Source organism: Seriola lalandi, unplaced genomic scaffold (genome assembly GCF_002814215.2).
Source record: "Seriola lalandi dorsalis isolate HSWRI2012SDOR001 ecotype SW California unplaced genomic scaffold, Sedor1 jcf7180002054542, whole genome shotgun sequence".
Lineage (NCBI taxonomy): Eukaryota > Metazoa > Chordata > Actinopteri > Carangiformes > Carangidae > Seriola > Seriola lalandi.
Genome location: NW_019525095.1, coordinates 2679 through 29253, shown reverse-complemented (window position 1 = coordinate 29253; position 26575 = coordinate 2679). Strand labels below are relative to the sequence as shown.

Here is a 26575-nt window from a genome sequence, read left to right as displayed (position 1 = left end):
CCCCATCCCGCACAGGAACACACACATACAAAGTTTCCCCCCAAAAGGCTCTCTGTGCTGCAAACTTAAGACCCCCCTCCCACGCCCGAAATCTTCACCCACACACACCCCTACTTCCAAGCAACTCCCCCATCACCTCCACCCCAGAAGTTTCTTTTGTCCCCCAGGCTTTGTGCACTAATTAACTACAGTTCAGTTCCCAGCAGGCTTGGGTCAGCCTCCACTACTGAAACCAGTGATGGACAGCTCTCTTTAACCAGCTACATTCAAACTAAGACAAAAAGAACCAAAAAACAAGGACAGACAGTGTCCTTCACGGCAGCATCGGTACAGTCATCATCAACAGGGCACGTTACTGAGCAGAAATCATCTCCTTCTGCTGCTGCTAGTGTGTGGCTCTTATTTGTTAAACATCCCTCAAAGCTTGCTTGTTTGTGTGTTTTTAAGAAGCTCCTCTGAGACTAAGAGAGTGTTTAAGGAAAAAATTACAAATCTGCTCGTGAATTCAGCTTTGCAGCAGTCATGAATTCCCCCAGTATCTTAAAGTACACAGTGCAGGGAAGAATTTCAACCTATTAATGGATTTAAAAAATCCAATATAACTGCCATGTTCATTCTTCTTCTTATTCTGAAATATCCTGACAAGCCTACTTTTGACTGATGGGGATTGCAGAGAGTGTCAAGCCTGTTATGTTTGCTTTCCTTCTGTGGAGGAAAAAAAGAAAAGGAAAAAGAGTTTGATTGTATCTGTTTGACTGAGAAGAGACCACATGCAGTCATGCGTTTCTAGTTCATCTGCAGCTCAAGTGTTGTTCCAGTGCAACCTTTCACCCCGTCCGACATGATGAACTGGCAGTCAGATCCCAAGCTTTACAGTTGCTGACTGGACCGGGATTGTGTGTGCTTCAGTTGTTGCTGCGACAGGTGGAATAAGGGATTGCTGCTCTGGAGAGTCTTCCCATCCTGCTGCAGATGAGAAATCAGTTCTCAGGCTCAGGGGGAAAAATACATATTTTACAGAGCATGGAGAGGAGACATGAAGAGTCAAGGATGAGGTGGAGGGAATGAAAATTAGCTCTGTGGGACAGCGGTGTTAAGCTGACAAGAAGGGATGACAGAAGCCAGACTGTCTGCTGCAAGCTACTTGTGAATTATGGAGTCGGTCCAGTCCAGCGCACTGTATGATAAACATGTATGTGCACACAGAACTTGTGCACATGCATACATGCATATGTAGTACTTGTAGATTTATGTTAGACCCATGCAGCCATTTTTCTATTAGCTTCACATGAATGCAGCCAGTTCCTCACTGATGTTTATGCTCTGTGTATGTTGTATATATCTTCTTTTTTTTTTACACTTAAAACATCTCTCAGTAGGATAAAAATGTCAAGAATAAAAAACTAAAAAACCATAATTATTCTTCCTAGATGCATAATTTACAATAATATCCTACAGCAGGGAACAAATGGCTTATGTAAGATATTCAGAGGAATCGTTCCAAAAAACTCTCTTTCAATCCATGAAAGAATAATCAAGGAAAACTTGTTATTTAGATTTAAAAAGAGACTTATTTCACTTACAATCTACAGTATAAAAACTGGACCTCAACTGAATTGATAAAATAATCTCATCAGTATTTAGTATCTGTTGTGGAACTTTTGATCATATGACATGATCTTCATCAGAAGCTAGAGATCATGGGACTGTAGAGATATTTCCATTTTTCTTGTCTTCTATTCAGTGGAAATATGAATATCTAGAATACCATGACAACTGGACAAACCCCATCTCCTGATGAAGATCATGTGATATGATCAGAAGCTCCACAGCAGACAAATGGAGCTCGTAATGAGAATGTTTTGACCACTGGCCGAGAGTGAACTCTGACCTTCAGCTGAACATTAAAGTTTAGTTATGCTTGCAGCAAGCCAATTAAACATGACCTATAATTTAAAGGAATAGTGTGACATTTTGGGAAATACACTTACTCTCTTCCTGCTGAGAGTTAGATGAGAAGATCAATACTACTCACGTCTGTAGAGTAATGTTTTTCTTTTCCTTTCTATTAAAGAAAATAGCTTCATATTTACTCCACAGACAGAACAGTGGTATTAATCTTCTCATCTATCTCTCAGCAAGAGTGAATAAGAGTGTTTTCCAAGAAGTATAAATAAAAAAGTTATAGCTTATTTCATTTATAAGCTAAAGCCTCTGTATGACACAGTGAAAATATTAGCACAGAATTCACTCTCTTCACTCATGGGGCTGCTCATGCGAGAAAACCAGAGCATGACCTGTCACCAAACACCGGAGATAAAGTTAATGGGGGTCAACATTGACAGATAATGAAGGGGGAAGAATCAGGGACAGACCTTTCCCAAAGAGTTTTCACATAATTCTGCATAACATTTCTGTCACTGCCAGTCTGAGCTCCTTGTTTGCTAACAAGGCCTAAATAAAGAGCTCAGAGTCCTCACGAGCACCGCTGAAACGAGACATGAAATACTGCAGGAGTGGCGTTTTGCTTCATTGATTGGAGAAGTAATGATACATGATTATGTTCAGACGGGGAGCTGGCAGTTAGCTGGAGCTTAAGGGCACGGGCACTGCTGGGCTTCTCACAAACTGCTGTCAGCATGTTGCTCTGTGCACCACTAACTGATTAAACAGGAATGGGTGTTGGTTGGAGGAGCCTGTCGTGTTTGTCTGAGTGAAATTGCTACAGAATCCACTCTTCTCATGAAGCTGACAGTGTCAGCCCACAGCTCCGGGTTGGGGTGTGCAGAGCTCCACCAAACTCCAGCTGCACTTCCTCCGACTTTCCGGCTTCAACAGCTAATCAGCAGAAAGCTGCCAGTTATTTTACAGGAGCTTGCATAACGGGGGGATTTCAGCTGGAGATTTCAGGATTGCAGGTAATCTAAGGTGCAAATGAGCACAAGCTTGCTTGTGAAATAATGAGTGCTCATCCGGAGAGTGAGGCAATACACAGCAAAAACTAATTAAGAACAATTCCATTTTAGTGGGCACAGACAGTTTTTCAGCAGAAGTCTTTTTCCTTCAGAATTATTCACAGGAGGCGTTATTGATGATTCGCCACATTCGGCAATTTTCCCACCATTCTCCTCCTCCATTATTCATCCACCTCTACTTTTTAATCTCCTGTGAGCTGACTCAGAACTCCACTTCCATTTGCAGACTGTTCCTCCTCTAAGCTCATGTCTGTAGCATTGATTAAATGGACCCCAGTGGGCTGGGGATTACATTGGGGTCTATTTGAAATGGCATTTCTACAGTGTTTTTCCATTACTGAGCATACTATTGGAATTTAGATAAACTGGGTCTGGGTAGGCTCTGTTGATTTCTGAGTTTATTTGCCTGGTTCACATGGGGTCCATTTGCTGCAATTTAACAATTACTAGCTTTGGCGTGTTTGCTAATTCTCTGTGTTCACATCCCTCACCAGCTTAGAGTGCAGCCAACTGGGCTCCCACAGGAAGGCAGAGGAGAGGATGAGGGAATAGCGGAGGCAGAAAATGAATACAGACAATTGTTTTTCATCAGCTGAGACGGAGCAGGGACACGATCAAAGAGGACTGAGACAAATTAGATAAGAGAGGACGGAGAGTGAAAGACAGCGCGCCTGCTGTTTCCGCCTCTGCTTCTGCCTTGTAAACATATTTGTGGTTTTAACCATGAGATGGTTGTTAATGAATGCTCGCCTCCTCGCCCCCCCCCCCCTTTTTTTTTATAGCTTTAAATGGAGAAGCAGGCTCACACTTTGCAGCCACTGCAGGTCAGAGTGAAGCGCTCTGTGCAAGCTTGTGGTTGTCAGAGGTGTGTCAGATCACCCTGGTCCCTCTCACGCATACAGATGTTGAGAAAAGAGACACACACAGCTGTTTCTACATCTATTATTCGGAAAAGCTGAAGCCTTTTGACCCATTTATCACATGTAATGTTCCTCCTCAAGTGTCCAGGTAAGTGATCTCTGCTGCACTGTCCAACAGCTTTCCCACTTCCTCCCACAGGTGGAGTAACTGGTGTCAGACGGTTTTGCTTCTCCTCATTTGGAGTAAAAAAGCGCCCGGCGCTGTCCCAGCTTGTTTTGGCAGTCATTCCAGCTAAAGGTCCACACTTTAACAGGACGCATTTTCTCACCCTGCAGAACCTGCAAAACGCTGTGAGTCAGGCAGCAGCGTCCTCCACTTCAGCTTCTACTGGAGCACGAGCATTATCACGCAGGCTGAGCAGACTGCTGCAGAGGCTGCTCATGTGTTCCCCCGAGTCCTGTGCCCTTTTCTGTTAGAACCCTGATGAGCATTTTAACCCCAAATTACCCGCACACTTTGATGTATTTTAGGTTTTCATAATTAAGGCAACATCTTGTTAGTCAAAAGAGGGCACACACTGATTCTCCCTGATATTAAATGATTTTTTAAAATCATTGTCAGAATATAATAGGCCACAGCTTATATACCACATTCATCCCATACATCCCATATTATTATCCATCCCATTATTATCATTGTTATTAAAATGAATCTTTAATTGGCCCCACTGACAACAGGGTTGTTGGTGCAAACAGGCGCTTGCTCACAGATCAGACTTGTGTTGTACCTGAAGGAATGCTGTTTCTTATGCAGTTAATACTATAGTTTGAAAACTTCTTTCCCCACGAGGCTATAAAAGATAGGAACTTAACGTGTTACACAACACTTTCTGTTGCTTTGTTATTTTTCTTCATGAACACAAACCAGACACAATAGTCTGTTTCACCTTCCATAAACTTGTATTAGCTTGGTGTTTTCTGTCTTGTGTTTAGAATAAGTCGTTCCTGCAGCAACAGCAGGAGCTGTGCATCAAACAGACATTACTTTCCCCTGGAGACACACCTAGCATGACCTGATGAGCCGCAGCTTGGAGGAAAGAGCCCAGGAGTCAATCTGTGGGTCGAAGGCTCTATGAAACCTTTTCATAATGAGGTCAGGGTGATGCCGGGTTCCCGGTATGAGTGTGTGTGTGTGTGTGTGTGTGTGTGTGTATGAGTCAAATGCCTTGAGATGTTTGAGCCGATTAGCTGGACAAACCCCTGGGATTATTGTTGGCTCCAACAACTAGCATGTAGCTGAAAATGACTCCACAGCCAAATTTAAAGGTAGCAGTGATGATGATGAGCACTTGTGACCGTCTGCCCCCTCCGAGCCCTCCCCTCCTCCTGGTCCCTGCGACGCCCGGCGACACGGTGAGGAGAGGGAGAGGCCTGGTTGTTACACAAAGTGAAATTTGGGTTGGAGACTCAGTAATTTTATCTGGCATGAGGACACAGGAAATATTACATCATGATGCAAGCTGCTATATGCTTCAGTAGGTATACACCTCATGCTTTCAGTGGAGGACCCTTCACTCATGGAACACGAGCGCCTCCTACTGTCCAAAAGGTGCAATGATACGTATATCCAGGCTGAGAAAGTGACTATTAAGTGTACTCAAAAACTTCTGCATACTAAATTACCTTTTTCATATTTTTGAGTGTGCTGTTAAAGTTCACTGTTGTCCCACAATGCAATGCACAAAGTAAACACAGGAGCTGTAAAATGTGAAAAGAAATTGTGGATGATGTTGATAATGAAACAGTTTCTTTGGGAAGTTTAATGGGCAAACAAAAACTCTGTGGGAATGAGAGATATAATATATGGGCTGCATGCAAGGTGCATTATTGTAATTAGAAACATAATTCATCCAAACAGGCTGTAGCCACCTTTAAGGACAGTGAGTTCATATCCTTGGTGCTCTAAAGTAGACAACATCTTATTGTTTCGGGCATTATATTAAACAAATGAGATTAAAATGAAAATAATTTACTCTATTCTGTATAATTGCCTACGTTTACATTTTCTATAAATCTACAGAAAATACTGTATACTAACTAAAGTATTTCTTTAATAAATCTGAGAGAGATTTATTGCTTGTTGAAGATTTCTTAGTTGGGTGTGAAATTTGATTTATAACCTCAGTATTTTCTATAATCTTGGCTGTAGCCAAATGATAAAAATGCATACACAAATTAAAATGATTAAACAAACAAAACAAACAAAAAATACATAATAAGTAATTTAAAAGTATGAAAGTATTAAGTGATAAGGATAAATTAATTAAATTCAGGGGAATTAATGGATTACTTTTCATGATAATGTGTCTCCAAAAATATATATTTATATCAAATTATATCAAAAAGAAAACTCATCTATACTGGCAGAGAGTTTAGAAACATTGTTTTGTGTGTGTGAAATTTACCCATTACAATTTTAAAAAAAAGATTTAAACTAAAGCACAAAAACCTGAAGGTCATTGTTTGAATGATTTACACACGTATCACTTCCTGATGGTACAAAACAAAACATCAAATCATTTCTCGTGTACTAACCTCAGTATTCAGTCACTGCCTGAGACTGTTTTCAGACTACAGCTGTTTGGCTTGTGGCAGCTGCCCATGTTCAACTAACAGTGAAAACACCAGATGGGTGACAGAGTTAAAATGTGCGATTTTGTTTCTTTTTTCTTTTTTTTTTTTGTATGAAGTCAGCCACAGGCTGAAAATAAAGCCTTCAGTTCTTGTCTCCTGAGAAGTGGGCTTGTAAACAAAGCCATCACGTTATTGTGATGGCTGTAGAACATGGAGGCGACTGAGCCCTGTAATGTCGGAAGAAACATTTAGGGAAAAATACAGGACGTATATGAATTACAAGTATTTTACTGATCACACTCCAGTTGTTGATTTATACAAAAAAGTAAATTAGTTCTGCCAGGACACTGTAAGTCATGCGGCAGGTGTTTAGCACCTGGCGGCCTATTTAAAGGCCGTCATGCTCACACTGTGAACGTGAGAACGCTGACTTGAATGTCACTGCCGCAAAAGCCTCCACCACCACTTGATTTGGTTCCTCTCTGTTTACACTGATAAACAAAAGTTCTTCATCTCTTGATTATTTCCCACAGATTGATTAAGTGCATCCTGTTTATCATGTTGCGTGATGTTGTTTTACCACAGCTGGAGGCATCTGCACAACCAGTGACCAGCTAAACTGTCGACTCTCTTTTATGAGCCGTCCATGAAAGATTTTTCTGAAGAATTACCCTGCAGTAAGCACCTATCCTCTGAAGTGTTTGAAGGGAGCAGATATAACTGGCACCCACACTCTTCTGTAAACTGTGGTTGAATCTAAAAAAAGCCTCTATCCATGTTTGGAGAAGCAGTAGTATGACAGAGTGTCACTGCTGCCCATTCCACCAAGTCAGTAGCAATGACAGAAAGCCTAACACTAACATCTGCAAAAGCAGGGATAAACATAATTATGGATTACATGCACACAGTTGTGAGCTATGCAGAGGACAGACAGCTGAACTGCACCACCAGTTTGTCATACTGCAGCAATTTATCTACAGTATATATACACCCTGCATGACTCTGAGGTAACATTAGGTCATCCTGAAATCATCCTGTTCACTGTCGTGCTGAGTTTTCTGTTTTGAATACACACACAGTCTTTAGTCAGTCCTGCTTAATGAACCAACCATAAGCCAGCCAGCCATGCATTGGCATAACTCCAGCAGTGTTGCACAGTGTAAGACTGGCAGTCCATGAGTATGAAATATATAATTCATACTCTCATATACACGTTCTTGTTGTTGAGCTGACATTTTGTACTCGTGTTGTTTTTCAGAAACCAAGACAACAGCATTGTTTGAGCTCGACTATCAGGAGCAGTGTTTATGAGGAATGATCAAATCTAGTTTTAAAAGGTTTACACAAGTTCAAGAGCCGCTGCATTTTCCCATGTCCTGTAAGCAGAGGCAAGTGGTCCTTCAAGGGGAGTTAAAGATCACCATTATCAGTGCATTAGGCCACAAGTGGATCTGCAGTCATCCCACGAAATCACATGACCAAAGATCTTTCGTCGTTTCCATCACTATTATCAGGTTTGTAGCAGTGCTGTGGGGATGGGTGTGTGTGTGTGTGTGTGTGTGTGTGTGTGTGTGTGTGTGTGTGTGTGTGTGTGTGTGTGTGCGTGTGTGTGTCTGTTTACTATATAAAATGGCCCAACAAAGTTTGAATGAAATATAAAACACAGTGTCTTTTGCAAGAAGCTAGGTGATTGTAATGAAAATCCTAATTACTCATTTCTACAACTATTTTGTCTTGTAGCTCATAGCTTGCATAGATTTGCCTCTAAAATGAAAATGACTGAATTGGATGATTCTAGTGTGTGCAGTGTTTAAAGGAGCAATCCCGTCTTTTTACGCATGAAGTTGAATTTACTCATTATTAGGAGTAATACTGAACCTGTGAAAAAAAGTGACGCAACGTCCTCTGAGGCTCTGGAGGAGTTTTCCATAGATTGAAAAAGTAACCTTGTTGAGGTTTGAGTCTTAAAGCACTATGTCACTTTTTTCTTATATTGTTAGGTTGAAATATTCTCCAGAGAGACAGGAGACGGCGTAATGACGTGGCTGTAGGTGACGGACTGCAGGAGCCACTAGTGGCAATGTGATACATGACAAACTCCAGCAGCCTCTCTAACTGTGCCTCCATCCATAATGGACTGGACAGACTCACAGGGGGGACGTAAAAACAGAGAGCATCTCCACTGGCCGTTTTAATAGATTTTTTCATTAAACAGTCAAACCTCGCACACTTACAAATGTATGTTAAAGATGCAATTAGCAACATGGAGAGAGTGCTCATAAATGTCAGATTTGTTCAAAAGTGGTTGCATTCACTGCTATAAAAATGCCAGCACCTAAGTACCCCACTCCCATTCTGTGTATAAATGAAGACCTTTCATTAAAAGCTGTCTGTAACTGTTTTTTTTGTTCTCCTTCCTTTTACTAGAGAATGAACCCTGTGAGTTGGTATCTGTTTCCAAGGCAGCAGTTTTAATAAAAGCACGGATACTTTAAAACTGGGTTTAATATGATGCGGATATAATTAAGCTCTCATTGCAAAACAGCTCACAATTGCATACTCTAACTATAATGAAATTCAGGCATCTGGCATCCATGAAAATACTATAGATTAATGGATTAGCTGGTGGTTGGCTTAACGGTGCTTAAAGAAGAGAGGTGGAGCTTTTATAACCTAAAGGACTGTAATTGTTTTCCATATTCACACACACACACAGCAGTGAGGCGCCTGCAGGAGCTGCTCACAGCAGCTCTCTCTGTTCATGGACTGAGTTCACAGTTTTAAGACTTCACATTTAGTTAATTGAATCTGCAAGTCAGAGAGCAGATAAAAACATTCAGAGTCCAGACTGGGTTTTTCCTCAGAGACGTGATTCCTTCATGCAGCTTCCGCTGACACAAGTGGAGCCCAAGACGAGCCGTGAAGACTTAAAATAAACGCTCCAGACAGAAATCCTCCCGGTATCAATTCTCATATGATGCTTCAAACAAAACGGTGCTGGCATGATGGAAATGTCACACCATGAGCCACCGGGGGCTCCTCCACCACCCTGCCACCTCACATATGATGGTTTGCCTTAATGCTCCTCAGGATAATATATTTCAACAAGAGCAGAAGCACATGCAACCACGGCAGTCTAACCTCATTGTTATGTGGGACTTTTTTTTTTTAACATCACACTGCTGTTGTCCACTACTACACTACTACACACACACACACACACACACACACACACACACACACACACACACACACAGTCCTAGAATCACAAATCTGTGTGCTATTCCTCAGACACACTGAGAAGGGTTTTGTAGCAAGGCAGTGGAAGATATGACAGATTTAATATCAGCAGGGAAACCTTCTCCACGCTGCACATGTTTCCTTGACAGGGCCAACACCGCATGTGATGTATGAAAGCCCGTGGCTTAACCTAACCAGAGGCAGCACGCTGAGGTCATAAGACGATTTTATTTTCTAACAATAAAAATGGCCATAATAGGTCCTCTTTAAGGAGTGCCCCTCCCCCCGTGATCTAAGAGTTAAGACGCTGACCATGAAATGCAGCATCCAGAGTCTAACTGTTGGTCTTTGTTGCACATCATTCCTGCTCACTCTCCCCTCACTTCCTGACACCTCTCTACTGTCCCATTTATAGCTGATAAAGGCATAAAAATAGCTACAAGAAACTGATATTGTGTAATTTATGTCACAACATCACATCATTTATATACCATAGATTAATGCAGACGTTGCTTAGTTAAAAATGCAGTTTGGTCGTGAACACATACAATCCCTGGTTCACTGCACTAACAAGTTTAGATGGTTATCCAGTTTATTTAAGGCAGACAACACAAAGGAGGGCATTTTGGACTTTCAGATTAGTCATGGTTTAATTGATATATATTTGTTTTGTTCATTTGGCTTCATCTATTCTTGAGTAACTGGGGTAAAAATCTACAGCATTTCAGGAAAAAAGGCAGAAGAAATGAACAGAATTTTGTACAGCAGTAAAATGTTGTCTTCTTCTGTCTTATTTTACAGTTGCTCTAGTGGTGTTTATGCATGCAGATAGTTGTGCTTTTATTTGGCCAGCATTTTCATCTATCAGACTCTGATTATGGCAGCTGCCCAACACAATGGAGGCAGATGGAATTTTGTTTTCACTGCTCACAGTGAAAAATTACTCCTCCACTAAAACTAGTTCCAATGAAATCTGTTAATCTGTTGACTGTCTCTGGATTGTCCAGAGTCACATGGACACAATTACGAGAAGCTGAAAGACAAATAAAACCAAAACTTGTTTGGACACCAAGTCAGAAAATGCCAAGAAAATACCCATACAGAAATAAATATATCTATATACTGTATGTCTATAAGCATACACACATTAACATATATATATATATATATATATATATATGAAGTTGTTACAATTTCCAATACATATGTGTTTCTTTTGCATTTGTATATATATTTCATACAATTCAATGTATGTATATATATTACATTTGTGTATGTGCTATTGTGTGTATATTGGTTTGTACAGATCCCAGTGTCTTCTGAGGTCACAGTTTGGAAAACTGAACATCATTAGAAATCTGTCAAAGCTTTTGGGGAAAACTAATAATCAGTCACTCTGAAGGACAAATAAACTCTCACCATGAGCCTGAAAAAGGCAGTGTTGTCTTGGCAGGCATGTTGAGGGAGTCTCACAATCAAAGCTTTTTGTCTTAGTCGCTCTGACACAGAAGCCCAATTAAAGCTTGACTAAATGGAGGCACCAACGAGAACATGTCAGTTTCCTGCCAGGGAAGTATTGGAGCCCCTGCATCGGGATTAAAAGCCGTGATTGAATTAGACACCGCCGCAGAGGGAGGCAGAGATATGGGGAGAGGTAGGGGATAGACAACACAGTCATGAGAGCGTGATCAGTCGGCTAAAACTGCAAATTTTCTGCCCTCTGACCGAAGCTCTGTGGATGATTTATTGCACGCAGAATTCCCTGCTCCTGTCCTGTAAATGCACTGCGTAGGATGTTTCTCATTGGGCTGACTATTAGCAGAGCAGTGCTCAGCATATCAAATATTTCCTCAGCTCTCCCCTGACATTCAGAAATATCCTTACAAAGTGTCTTTTTAATTAATCTTCTGCTTTGCAATGGGGAAAATACTCATCTGGGCCTTAAGGATGAAAATGTTTTACTGACTGATGTTCCAACCTGATAACACACTTGATGACTCACATGCTGTATGTTTAACACAGAGAGACACTGAATAACATGAATCACTTGAAAGCATCTGCTCACACTTCGAGATAAATTTCACACAGATTTTCATTCTCTGGCAACGAGTGGCTGCAGATGTGATGAAATAAGACGTAACGAGACAGTGCTGGTCACGCAGAGCGGCTTAGATCAGGACGTGTTGTGTTTTTAAAAAATCTAAATAATAACAAAAACACATAGTAACACATGTACAAGAATGTTACCATGGTAAATGGCTTCCGACAGCCGCCCTGCAGGAAAAGACGCTCACTCTCATTCATTTGAATGGAGCCGATCCGTCTTGGGGTCCCAACGTGCGGAAGTCTGCTAAAAAGTTGAACCATGCTCAAATGTATCTGATGCTTGAGGTTCGTCACTGTGGTTGTTCTTGGCTGTGAGGTCGCAGCAGGACCAGCCGTATAACTGCTAATGTCCATGAGTGACTGACTGAGTGACAGAGTGATTAGTGGTCAGCTGAATGCCACATGACTGTCATGAAGTTACACCACTGGTTGGCCAGCCGAGTGCTGGTCTTTCCCTCATTGGCTGTTGCTTTCAAAATGAATTGGCACAAACAGTTTCTATTAGGGGGGTGTTTACAGCCTGCAGCGCATTTGTTGCTCGATTTAGAGACTTTTTTTTTTCAAAAAAGGCGCTTAGCATAGAAGAGGCTTTCCAGTGATGCCCTGCAAGCGAGAGGAACAACGCTCTCTGTGTCGGCTCTGTTCAGTGAGTGGCAGCCGCTCGTCACCCAGATGGAGGCTGAACACTGTGTGGGAGATAAAATAAGATATTCTGTAGTTCCTCATTTTCTCTCTCAATGATCATTTTAGAAGTAAATATGGCTGAAATCACAGCACAGTTTTTGTCTTTAACTTACGTGTTTGGGGATTTTGTCAGACGACGTCGTGGTTATAAAATCAGGATTTTAGCCGTGCAGAGCTGCAGCTTGGAAATGGGCCGTGTTTCAGTCACTATTTCATGTTTGTTCCATTGTCTGACAACTGAAACATGTAAATGAGAGCAGCTTTAGTGGGAATTTGGCCATATTAAAATACTGTATGTGAGCACAGAGAGTAGAAGAGACAGAAACAGATAAAGAGCTGAAACCAGCTGGACGTGGACAGAATGCAAATAAGAGGGTGATGATGTTAGTTGATGTCATATACAACGTTTCCACAACTGTTTTCAACTACACCCTCAAATTTTGCACATTTACCGTTCATGGTCCAGCCATATACCAGGTTTTGACCCAGTCTTGCAATGAATGAAATATAACATAATGTCCAGGCAGGGCTATTAAACAGTCTTTCATAGTTACTGATCAGGAATAACATCAAAACTAGGGGAATTACCAAAGTCATTAGGATTTATTCTCTGGAGACCATCAATGTTAGTCACATTGTACAAGAGGATATAAAGAAGAATTCTCAAAAGAAAAAAATATTTGACAGAGGTTTTAAAATTTAACAGTAGCAATTTTCTATTATTAGTATCTAGTATTAATTCATTCATATATATATTTTTTGTTGATTTTATTGTTGATTTGGGATTTGTTTGTTTTGCCTTTGACTTGGAATAAACAGAAATACATCTCCACACCACACACACACACTCCAGCCACAGGTCAAGGCAATCTCAACCTTAATTTTGTCATTGGTGCAAGATGAGGTCTTTCAATGGGGAAAGTAATAGAACAGAGGTTGGCAAGGTATAGAGTCTCTGTAGGTTCATGTATAAAGATAATGTGTGTGTGTGTGTGTGTGTGTGTGTGTGTGTGTGTGTGTGTGTGTGTGTGTGTGTGGGGGTGGGTGTGTGTGTGTGAAGTAAAATGAAAGATGAAAAAGGTGAAATGAAGTTGAACTGGAGGAGAGAGAGATAAAGAAGGCGGCTAATGGTGGAGGCAAACAGGACGCTTGGAGAGAGAGAGAGAGAGAGAGAGAGAGAGAGAGAGAGAGAGAGAGAGAGAGAGAGGTGGGGTGAACACCAGCACTCATATATATACAGGAAGTCGGGCAGTTGTGACGCACTGAGGCACCAAAGCAGTCAAGATAAAGTACCAGAAGAACTAAGTCCAGGATGCAAAGAAATATGGTGATTACACATCTTCTCACGTTTCTTCAAATCTTTTGTTCATCTTGTGAATAAGAAGAGGACAAAGCCCTCAAGGAGCCCATAAGCTGCAGGTGGGTTTTTTGTTTGTTTGTTTGTTTGTTGTTAATAACAGTTGCATGTTGAATGAATAAACAAATCCAGTGTGGGAATCCAAACAAAAGCCTCTCTGGAGTCTGTATTCTACGGAACAGACCTGGTGAGAGCATTGTTTGTTTTTAAGTTTATTCTTTGTGAGGACCGTAGAGTACACTCAACATATTTAAGAAAAATGAACATGTGTTTTCCAGTATAATTACATGGTTACCAGATCACACTTGCCTTCTAGTGGGTGTCACTCTGAGTTTAATTAATCTGATTCTCCAGATACGAGACAAGCATTTTATTCAGTACAACAAGCATAATGTTTCTCTACTTCCTGAGCTGTATTCAAGCGATTTAGTGTTACACTTCCATAAGACTGAGGCAGTCACTGCTCAAAATCAACTTTTAGTCACAAGTAAATCCTACAATCCTATTGGCTCGTATCTTTCACTCACTCACATATCATTCAAACTTTGCACCTCCAGTTTGTAACTCAGACTTCAAATCAAAGCATCAGAGGCAAGTCTTCAGAGGTGTAAAGGTCTTTATTAGCATCACAAAGACCTGAGTTAGTCTGCAGAGCAACTGAAGAATTGTCAAATGTACAACTTCTTTTACACGATTTCCTTCTGAGCAAACACACGGTGAAAGCACATCCTATTGGTCTAATGTCAGAATCATGATATCGCCCATCCAGTCATTGGCTTGTCTACTGTTTATTTATCCTCGGCAAGCTCATGACTTTGTTTGTCTTCAGCAGTGGGATGTGCAGGTCACTGCACTTTCTTTTGACAACACCGAGTGATTACAACATACAACATACTGAATCAGATCAAAATTCAAGGTGCGCCTTTAAAATTCACCTTTTTATTCTTTCCGTTAGGTTTAGAAACGCAGTAACTTTCTTGCCAATCACCAATATGCCGGAGCTGAACTGTTCCCTCGAAGCCATTTCCACGACTGGTGCCACAGTTTTCGGCGGCGCAGGCTGCCCTGAGGCGGCTGTGGTGTGTGGGATGAATATCTCCTGGTTGTTGGCGGATGCTACTGAACAAGATCTGGATGACGTGTGTTTGAGCGAGGAGGACTACCTGGCCATGCACCTGGGGCCTCTGAAGTCTCCTGTGTTCTTTCCCGTCTGCATCACCTACCTCACCATCTTCATGGTGGGCGTCCTGGGCAATTCTTTGACCTGTGCAGTCATTTTACGCTACAGTGTTATGCAGACGCCCACCAACTACTACCTGCTGAGCCTGGCGGTGTCCGACCTGCTGGTGCTGCTGCTGGGCATGCCGTTAGAGCTCTACGACATGTGGCACAACTACCCCTTCCTGCTTGGGGAGGGGGGCTGCTACTTCAAAACTTTTCTGTTTGAGACTGTCTGCTTTGCCTCAATCCTCAATGTCACCGCACTCAGCGTGGAACGCTACATGGCGGTGGTCCACCCCCTAAAGGTCAAACACATGGCCACACGTGCTCATGTCAAGAGGGTCATCCTCATGCTGTGGGTCCTGTCCATGCTGTGTGCTGTGCCAAACACCAGTCTGCATGGGATTACGGCTCTGCCTTCGAGGTTTGGACGACAGTTTCCTCGATCTGCTATCTGCCGTAGGTTTGCATTTTAGATTTTATTCTTATTGTTTTTAAGAGTCTACAGCCGCACTTGTAGTGCTATGAGGATGTTATGCTATGCTCACGATGCCTATGCTAACATCCTGATGTTAAACAGGGATAATCTTTACCAATGGTTACCCTCTTAATTTAGCCTGTCAGTACAGTTGAGGCTGATGAGACTATCATTGGTTTTCACTTATTTGGTCAGACACCGACATATTGGACAAATTAAAATGATGACCTCTGTCAAGAAATTTTACTTAAAAACCAAAACTGTTAGCATGCTAATGCTCCTAAGGCCAGTAGGATTTACCCCTGGGGACAACAGTGTCTGTGCAAAGTGTTAGAACAATCCATCGATTAACTGGTGAGATATTTCAGTCTGGATCAAAGTGCTGGGCTTAGAGTGACATATGAAGTAATAATACCCATGGTACACCTGGGACCATGATCTCTACTGACAAATCTGTGCTATTCTACATTGTTACATCTCCATCCTCAGATGTGGTCCAGCCCACCTGGATGTACAACCTGATCATCCTGATTTCCACGCTGGTCTTCTTCCTGCTCCCAATGCTGATAATTAGCGTCCTCTACCTGCTCATTGGCTTGCAGCTCCGCAGGGAGAGGTTAACGACCATGGTGGACAACAGGCATTGCTTTGGGTCGGAAAGTCTCTCCAGGTCCCACAAGCAGAAGCTGAGCAAACGCAACGTGCAAGTCACCAAAATGCTGTGTAGGTGTCAATCCAGTTATGTTTGTTCCAAGTTGCAAAAACAGAATTTAAATTGACTGTGTGAGTGTTAACACCCATTGTTCCCATATGTATTAGTTATTTTTCCATTAGATTATTTTTAATTTAATTTGCCCATCTGTCTCAGCTTTGTCTTGTCGTCTGTCAAATCCTGGTGATTGGACCGATGGTGTGTGTGCTGCTGTTTTCCTCTTGTCAGTCTGTCTGTCCGGGGTTGAGTATGACTCATGTAATTTGTGCATCCGGTCCAGGTGTGCTGGTGATTGTGTTCGGCCTCTGCTGGGCTCCCTTCCACGTGGACCGCTTGATGTGGAGTTACATCGACACCTCGTCCGACCAGCACCTCCAGATCTTCGAGCACGTCCACATCGTCTCCGGTGTTTTCTTCTACCTGAGCTCCGCCATCAACCCCGTCCTCTACAACCTCATGTCCACCAGATTCAGAGAAATGTTCAGTCACATGACGTGTTATACGGACAGTTGGCCGATTCGCTCCAGCTTACAGATGACCCAACGCAGCACCTTGAGCGAGAAAACACCCAACAACAGTGTGAAATGGACTTAAGAACTTCTGAGTCAAAGAAAGTCCAAGAACATTAAACACAGATAGGTGACAAATTAAAGAAAAATTTAGTGGAGGAATGCAGCAAATACAGGGCACGGGGTGTCACTGAATGGTTCGATGCCCTGTGGCCTACACAGAAGCTAGACCTGATCCAAACTGAACACCCAAGGGAGATTTTGGACCAACCACCTCCATCATCAACACACCAAATTAGGGAATATCTTTTGAAAGAATGTTGATCGTCCGTCCGAGAGAGCTAAGAGACTCAGAATAAAAATCTTTGATAAGGAGCATTTGTGTCCCAGGATCTTGTGGCAGCCAAACACCTTCGAATGGGAAAGTCTTGGCCTCAAATGGAAGGATATTAACCTCTGAGTGATGGGGATGAACAGATGTTGTGAAGGATAAACTGTTTGACCAAAGGCTATGTGACAAGCCTTAAGAGACACACACAAAAATAAGCATGCCTGCATGCTGCACACACCCTGACTGTAATATCTACAGTAATTCAAATCCTATTTAGAGAGAGGACCAATAAGACAACATCCTGAATGAAGTGAAAAGATGACAAAGTCATTGCTTAGATGAACGATGAAATTATCATATAAATGGCACAATTTATGGATTGAAAATGTAACCCATCATCTGTATGACAAGTAAATCATTTCTATTTGTGAATTGTATTTAATGTATTTACTGTATAATGTGAAGCATAACACTTCCAGGCTTGCTTATTTAGCGCTGCAGAGCTCCGAGTGCCAACATCAACAACGCTGACAAAGCAAAGAATGAATGCATAACGGCTCCTGTTTAAAAGCAGCAAACACTTGTCTGGGAATGAATCAGAGGTGAAAATGAAAGTTAATTAAGGGAAAGGGTGAAATAACCATAAGATGGTTTGACTATGGTATTTATAACCAGTGCCTTCCAAGTATTTGAATTATATTCAGAAAATACATGAGGCTCAATGATTTTATACACCAACTGCCATGTTCTCACATGTTTCTTTGATACTTGTAATAATTACTCATACGATACACAATATTAGTAATTCATCGTACTGTTTAAAGCTAAATTAACAAAATATACATCATGATTTTAGAAATGGTTATATCCTGGTTTAAAGTATCATATTCGTTTACTGCTCGCCTGATTTTAAAACATATAAGTGTTATTGTTGTTTAATGTATCAATTAACATTTTGGATTACCTGTATATAGGACATGTGAATATTTATCAACTCTTTTATTAATGCAAAGGGTCTGATGCAGTCTTCTCTTCTATTTAATGAAAGCATGTATGTTTTTCTCAGCGTGTACCCTTGAAATAGTATTCATGATTCCATGACCTGCTTTTGAATATCAGCGGTCAGATGTGCCAGCGGTGTTATTGTTTTTATCACTGGTTTAACTTGGAAGAAATGAGTATAATGAGCCTTTGCACTTGTTTTCATATCCAGACTCGTGGGCTGCAGAGCGACCAGCTCCAGGACAGAAATGTCTTCTGTGTAAACATTGTGGTTTAAGTGCCCGAACAATACAAGTTATTTATGAGTAATGAGGTGGGCCAAAAGCCACAAGAACCTTTCCACTGTGCTGTCTCATCTCAGCTTTGCATGACACGCAGTGCAGGGGAGAAAGTAATTTGTACACATGGAGATGATAATTATGCGGAGTGGAGGCTATGATGTCACAAGGTCAGTAATATGGAAAGAAATTAACGAGATGACTGAGGAGGAGGAGGACACAAGAAAAGAAATGAGTTAAATGATGGACGCTGACAAATCAGTGTGTAATGGCACAGTGTTATCAGTGTGACACACCAGCACTAATGACTGTCAGCATACCCACAACTTCCATCATCATAACACAATATGCTGTTTACCCACTGCCTCTGCAAATAGACTCATTTAAAAGCCTGAATCACAGTATCACTCAAGTAATGGTGTTTCAGCGGCATGGTTATTATCACCACCCATGGCTCTTTGATGTAACATTATGAGGCAGACGGTATCATTTAACTGTAAGGAATTATGTGAGCCGAATTTGGGAGCTATGAAATTAAAGTGCAAAACAACCCAAATGAGAAATATGATGTGTTTCATTTTGACTTTCACTCAGAGAAATGTGCAGAGATCTGGAAAATTCTACATGTTGAAAACCGTAAAAACCCGGAATTAGAAACAATAAAAAGTCAGTGTGATGCTCAGTGGGCGCAGTGAGAGGGAGGAAATGCAAAAAAGTTTTTGGCCTCACATCACTTGTTTTCATCAGTTCAAACCCAACCTGCGTGTAAAGTTGTGTAAGTAATTAACATGCATCATCCTGAAATGTTTTGACTCACAACATAATGAAAAGAAGAGAGTTACAGTTTTTTAATTTAGAAACTTCATTGTCAGTCGGCGCAACTGAAAACTTATATATCACCTCTATTAAAGCGGCAGATGATAAGGTCTGGCAGCCACATCACTCAGCAATGTGCTTCCTCGTGCTGGGACAGGAGAATATGTAGAAGCACAAGAGCATATCAGAGACAAGTAGGATATGCAGGAGGAGATGTGGCTCATAATGAGATGAGATTAAGCCTATAGCATGGTGAGCATGGGGACTGACGCTAGTGGTGTGATTGACAGTGAGATTGAAGGTCACTCTAACAGGAGCAGCTGAGAAAAAGCCAGAGAAGATGTGAGACTACATCCTTGACCCGATGTCTTAAACAGAGAGCAGTGGAGCTTTGCTGTGGCTCTATAGCTCTATACACCAGCACCATGGTTGATCATTCAGTTCAAGCACCAATAGGGAGTCTGTGGACGAAGTGTTGTACAGTCAAAACCCAACATCCGGCAGTGAGTGAAGCAGCGAAAACAGTCAGCCGGGAATAATATCATAAATTGCACTTTAAGGTGCACTAATCAATATGTTCATTCAGGCTGTAGGGATGTAATGCTGGTTGGACGGTCTACCACAAATAACTCGACAGCTGTTGGATGGGCTGATATTCATGGTTCCCAGAGGATGTCTCCTAATGACTTTGGTGATCTCCTCACTTTTGCTCTAGTGCCATTACCCTGACATTAATGACACTGAGGGAAATGTCTTGACTGCAGTTGAGTGGACCAGCATGAATTGTGGTACAGTTATTCATGTCCGTGTCAGGGTGAACTGTATTAATTGTGGTAGCCGTGCTAACATGCTAAAGTATAATGGCAAACATGGTTAACATTAAACGTCAAAAGCCCCACTGCACCTAAGCACAGCCTCACAAACCTGCTAGCATGGCTGTACACTCTTAGTCTGACTAAATTAACAGTGGATTAAATGCATATGTGATGTGAAAGGGATGAAGCCACAGATCTCCTGCCTCTGCAGTTTCCCTCAGCTCTACGGAGGGTTTTAGCCTGTTTTGTCTCAGTTCATTGTTTTGGTTTTATGGCTTTGCTGTTTTGGTTCACAATCACTGCTCTCATTACCCTGGTTAACCCTGCTGCAGCAGGCAGCTGTTTTCAGCATACACACTCTGTTAATGTAGACACCATAACCCCTGCACCAAACAGCATACAGGTAATCAAAAACGAGCAACTAGCTGGTGATCATGATGAAGCATCTACTTAATAAAACGGAGAGAGCCAGATATTTTTTTCAAGAGTTGGTCGAGGCTAAAACAGGGTGAGTGAACATTGGATCTACTTACATTTGTCAGGTGGCCAGAAAAGTGACGCCTTATAAATGCTGCTATATAACTGCTGGATGTGTAAATGAGCAGCTGTTATTTTATGATGCTAATATGTGTTTCCAGCTTGTTCCACTTCCCCCAAGTGGCCAAAGAAATGTTGTTAATATTGTTTTAAACATTTGGGAATGATTTAATGGGCTTAAAATTTTATAGATAATTCTAGTTCCTCTCATTAGACATTTCTGCCACCACTGACAGATAATGGCTTTATGATCTTACACAGGCAGAGCACTGGTTCATTTAAAGACTTAAACTCAGACATTCAGTTCTTGTGCAACTACTATATAAAGAAAGTGAATATATTTTCATGCACAGTGAATCAGTGTTTAGCACTAATCAAACCTACCTTAGGTTCTTTGTGCGTGGGTGTCATGCTAGAGTTCAAAGACGTGCAGGTTAGGTTAATTAGAAAATTCGACAACGAGTGTACTATGCATCGCCCCGTCACGTCGTGCGTTCTATCACCTCCTGCGACCCTGAACAGGATAAGCAGGTGTAAAGAACGAATGGATGGAAAATAGTTGTGGCCTGAATACTAATGCCTGACCACGGATTCCAGAGAAAATGTTGGCCTATGAGGAATTAGTTTTCACGATTTGATTGAGGCACAACATTATTCAGCTGGGAAACTAGTGAAACAAGGTCACGTGCACAAAAATATATGTACAAGGCTTGAGTGGATGTGAGTATAAGCAAAAAGTAATTTGCAGACTGTAAATATTGGTGGATAAAAGGGAAACGGGATATCAGCAGCACACTGATTAAACTCTGGCACTGCTTCACTGTTTTCATTTTCTCCGTGTTTTACTAGTCTTAGCGGGCGAGATTAGCTCTCCACTCAATTTACACACAAGCTATTTCACCAAAGACAGGTCCAGGGCAGGAGTTCTGCTGTGATTGCATTCTCCTTACAATGATGCTCTTGTGCTGCATTGATACACCTGCAAAGTAAAGAGGGAGAAACTTCCCAGGAGAGGAGATATATACGTTTTTAGCCACGCTAGCAGCATGGCTCAATGTCAGTCCACAACTAAGACTGATGTATTTCAGCCATGAAAATTTGTACAGACACTCGTGGTCTCCAGAGGATGAATCCCATTGGCTTTGCTACGGGTTAACCTTTCCTGTAGCTCCACCATGAGGTTGACATTTTTGGTTTTCAGTGAACTGTCTCAGCAACTATGGATTGCCACTTTGTCCAAGAAGGTTTATGACCGGCAAGTTAATGACACGCATTTGCTTCAGATTTATCCATCCAACCGTTATCCATACCGCTTATCCTTATAGGAGCCAACCCCAGCGGCCATGTGGCGAAGGCGGGGTGCACCCTGGACAGATCGCCAGTCTATAAGGGCTGACAAATAGAGACAAACAACCGTACACAATCACATTTGCCTCAGAGTTATGATTAGTCCTAATAAGCAGGTGTTAGCTTGCTGCAGACTAAATTATTGTGGTGAATACTGTAAACATCTGCATGTTTTTAGCATTTTAATTGTTGTTGTTATCAAGTTGTCATTAGCATTTAGCTTTAAGCACTGCTGTGCTGAAGCACATCCTCATGGAGCTGCTTGCATGGCTGTAGACTCTTAGTCTTGTCAAAAAAAAGTAATTACCTAAAACAACTGGGCTCTGTCACTTTTAGCAAAGCATTAAGCCAAGTTTCAGGAAACAGAGCTACTGAAGGGACAATGTGAGCACGACACAAAGTTCAGACAGAGTTTATAGTCAGTTTTTAGTGGAAAGCTGCTCCATTCTGCACAAATATACAGCTCAGCTAATTTTAGGTGTGTAACTTTAATGAATTTTTATAACGGCAAAACCCTAAAAGATTCAGATGCATCAGGAACAAAATTATACAATAATCATCTCTGCACCTTAAAAACACAATGTAAAAAGAGCTGTGCAACAAAGCTGTGATTTCACATACTTTTCTGTCTGCCGTGATCTTTTTCATACAGCAACAAAAACCTTAAAGGTTACAGGCAACATCCTCTTTGAGTCAGTGCTCGTGTTGTGTGTTAAATGATATATTGAAATTGCAGTGAGCCTTTTGTGTCAGCACTGGATTAAACAGCTCTTCACATAAAACATCTGTTTACAGCTGCACTAGAAGAACATCGAAATATGGACATCCTTGTGAGTTTGTATACTCGCGCTGCTCTGCATCATAAGCATGAATCTATTGGTCTGGTTAAAGAAGCACATAGAATAAGATTCCTGTATGTCAATAACAATAAATTGCACCACACATCATTATCACATCAATGTATGTTACATTTTCTCTTGTAGGATGCAGAATTAATTAGAATATAACAATATACAGCTAAAACATGATTGTGTTTTGTTCTTTATACCACATGATGGGCTCATGCAACACATCTTATTTCTGCTCAAGACCAAACTCTTCATGAACAACAGCAGTAAATGCAAACAGCCAGTATGATAGAAACATGATAGAAATAGATAAATATATCACTCTGGAATTCTCCAATAAACATACTGTGACTGGTTTCAGCTAATTAGCACAGACTATATGTCTTCCCCCTGAAATGAACTAACACAATAAAACAGCTCCTAGCACAGAGGAGGCTTCATGTTGTTTTGCGAAACGATGTTAAGTGTGTTCTCACCTGAAGGGAATGTTTTTATCCACTACTGAGGGTGCAGTTAATTAGGGAGGGTAGAAGTGGTTTTTGTTTCTGCATTTAATTACATCAGTGCCTGATAAAACTGCATTTGCAACTGTGATGTAACTCAGTCCCTGCGAACACAAGCACATAGCACTGTGCATATTTGTCTTTTTTGTTTCTTATGTTGGATTAAGAAACATATTCTTTAATCTGCATTATTTTTAGTAAAAAAAACAGCATCTGTGCACTTATTTCATTAAATTATTCTGAAGGTCACTGATCAGTGAAAGTAGTTTGGGGATAATACTTCAAAGTGTGGCTATACGTCACTGAGTTACATTTATGATTGTCGTGGCTTTTCAGTGAAAGGTATTCAAACAAGTCTATTAACGGCAACATAAACTGTATTTTAGGTCTTATAAATAATTTAGAGTGGGAGAACTGTAAATGAATAAAGACAGTGAAGAGGAAACTGTTTTTTAGACTTTAATATTTTACTTAAAGTTTGGTATGAGAAGACCACTGTGACCTCAAACAAAACATCTTCTTTGTAAAATGAGATTTTTACAGTAAAAACCAAAAGTAAAAAAAACAATGTAATATAAAAACAGAGCAAACTCTTTTTGCTAATTAGGCACAAACTAATGTTAAGTTAAACAACATTGCACTCTACAGCAAACTACCAGAAAAAAAAAAAAATCATACAGTCAACATGTCTGAATAGTCAGTAAAAAAAAAAAAAAAACAGGCCGAGCAATAACACACTGAATGTTTCAGACATGACAAAAGCAGCAAGGAACAAAGAAGAATAGAAATCAGAAGCTATACAAAAGTTCCCTGAGGTGAAAGTGTGGGAGATGAAGGCTGTCAGGCATTTTACTCCCATCTTTCAAAGCAGTTTATGTTTCAGAGTTTTTTGGGACAGTACTTTCGCTCAAACTGGGCTACGTCAAACTTCCGAGTGCAACCTTTGTAGTTCATGTAACGGATCTTTCCGAAAACAGCTCTCTCCCTCCAGCCCTGGTCATGGATGCCACAAATAGACCACATACAACCTACAGGAGGAGAAAACAGCAGAAGGGGATAAAATGTGAGGAAAAACAATGGAGTGAATCTGTGTCAGAGGAACGTGGAGAATTTAATCTATGCACGTACCGACAAAGCCATTAGGGTCCTGGCCATCCAGCTCATAGCGATCGTTAAGGTATAGGGCGATGGAGAGCGCCTCCTTTGGTGACGAAGTCCACTCCAGAATCTTTTTGGCCCAGTACATCCTCAGGAAACCATGCATCTTCCCCTCACTGACCATCTGGTACTAACAGAGACATGCAATAAAAAGGTGGTAAGAGACAAAAGCACAGCACAGAGTAGCAACAGTGAGACCTGACCTAGACTGAACGTTGTACCTGAGCTGCGTTCCAGAGTTTGTCATGTGTCTTTGCTTCCTCCAGCTGCTGACGCGTGTAGAGATACGGCCTGTTATCTTCGGCATGAACTTCCAGGGTCTTCTGAGCCCACTCACTGGCACCTAGGTACCACATGCACATAACACAACAACATTTATCAAAACACAAAGGTGGAGCTGAATCATTTCACTCTGTTAATTTAGATAAATAAATTCAAATTGGGAGCAGATCACTCATCTGCATGATGTCAATTACAGTATGGGACACTTATTACAACAGCGTGAACAGGATGCAATTTAATGAGATTTCAACTGACCCTCCACGCTGTCGTATTTCTTGTTGTAGAAGCAGAAGTTGTCGGTCAGCTCCCTGCGCACCACCAGCTCCTCGATGAAGGAGGAGACGGACTGACCTGCCTTCTTCCCGCTGTGCTGAACTTGCAGCGCCACACGCTGGGCTGACAGGTGGCCTGATGGGAGCGAGAAGACATAGTTGAAGAGAATAAGAAAAGAGGTATTTAAAAGGTGGACAGAATCAGTGGCCAAATAGAAGAGAGTGTCTTCCCCAGTTCAGAGTTGGTATGAGGGACGAGGAAGCTTAAGTGTCCTGTGACCTGGTGTCACTGCTGTTCACTTTGAACTCATCTGAGGATGCAGCTTAGAAAGCAAAGCATTGCAGCTGAAGACACAGATCAGCTGCTGCCCTCTGGATGTACAGTGAGTGAAGAGCATCTCGATTTTTTCATAAGTAGTAATGAGTACGATAGATATTTTTCAGTAATGAATCAAATGGTATTGAGTTTAGTGGTGTCCAATTGTTTGAAGGTAGTGGCAGCAGCATGAGTGTAAAGGATAGTTTTATAATATGGTGGCTTGTATTATGTTTTCTCTCTTTTGAGAGAAACATCCTCTGCTCTGGTGCAACAGTCCAATTTGAAATATTGAAATGTTTTAAACGAGGTGTTTAGTGTGAGTTTTGTTGGAGAATCTGCCATCAAATCAAATCCTCAAGTATTTGTAATGCTTTACAGATCAAAGTAGTAACATCAGAACTGTTGTGAAAAAAAAACAATTTGACTTTTTGGAGTTTAGAACAAGCGTTAAAGCAGACTGTAACCTGCAGAAGTCCCGGTGTGAAGTGAGGCTGGTGGTATCGTAAGCATAAAAATGGATGTTGCGATGTTCAGCTGGAAAATAATCATTATTCATCTATAGAGAAAATGGCAATATTGATCCATGTGAGGCACCTTTTATCGATCAGGTGGGGACTTGATTTTAAAACATCAGCAACAACAGTCTGGACTCTGAACAGCTCTAAGTCGAATCTTCAAAACAAGGACAGTATGTGTTAAGGTCACAAGTGTAAAGGTAAGACGTGAGAAGTGATGATAAATGAGGAAGTTGTTGTTATCACTGGTTACTGTAGATTTTAGCAAAAACCACATCTTATTTTTTTCCCATGACGTTAACTACATTCAAGCCCACTAGCTTTTTTGTGTTGTAACCAACCGAAGCGGATCCAGGGGGAGAGGTGGCTGAGGGCGTCAGCGTTCGGGTCGTTGCGTTTGGTGTCAAACAGTTTAAGGCGCACATCAATGAATGACTCCAACATGGCTATGCCTCCCTTGGTGCCTGGCGTAGCCCACTCCGGCTCTCCTACTGTTCTGTCAACCTGCAGAGAGACCAGGGTTTTGTCCCAGTCCACTGGCTGAGAGGTGAAGAAGGGAGAAGAGAGGAAGACTCAGCAGAGGTCACAGCTGGCAGCGCAGAGCTAAAATATACACTGTGTTGTCGTGAACTGCAAACTTCAAAAGCAGTGAGGAAAGTTCTGAGCCTTTAACCTCACATTCAGGAGACTCGAACCACTGATCGGCATATCAATCACATCCTGCAGCTTTAACAGCACCAGGAAGGAATTTAAACTTTTGCACAGTAAAAAAAAAA

At 41.4% G+C, this 26575-nt stretch overlaps 2 protein-coding genes across 2 annotated transcripts in view; one reads left to right on the top strand and one right to left on the bottom strand.

The window, feature by feature from the left end:
* The first annotated feature begins 13748 nt into the window (after positions 1 to 13748).
* LOC111661250 (neuromedin-U receptor 1-like) lies at positions 13749 to 18950 on the top strand. The gene is made up of 4 exons (XM_023414758.2): positions 13749 to 13918; positions 14812 to 15536; positions 16045 to 16278; positions 16548 to 18950. The coding sequence occupies exons 2-4, from the start codon at positions 14849 to 14851 to the stop codon at positions 16859 to 16861; spliced, it is 1236 nt and encodes a 411-aa protein (XP_023270526.1). The 5' UTR covers positions 13749 to 13918; positions 14812 to 14848; the 3' UTR covers positions 16862 to 18950.
* A 4748-nt stretch (positions 18951 to 23698) lies between these two features.
* The window catches only part of LOC111661255 (deoxyribodipyrimidine photo-lyase-like), a 4957-nt gene continuing 2080 nt past the window's right edge, over positions 23699 to 26575 (bottom strand). The window contains exons 3-7 of the mRNA XM_087176180.1: positions 26141 to 26371; positions 24949 to 25101; positions 24633 to 24754; positions 24382 to 24541; positions 23699 to 24281 (exon numbers count right to left, since the gene is read on the bottom strand). Of these exons, the coding sequence (XP_087032306.1) occupies positions 24133 to 24281; positions 24382 to 24541; positions 24633 to 24754; positions 24949 to 25101; positions 26141 to 26371 (815 nt within the window). The 3' untranslated portion in view covers positions 23699 to 24132. The remainder of the gene's footprint in view (positions 24282 to 24381; positions 24542 to 24632; positions 24755 to 24948; positions 25102 to 26140; positions 26372 to 26575) is intronic.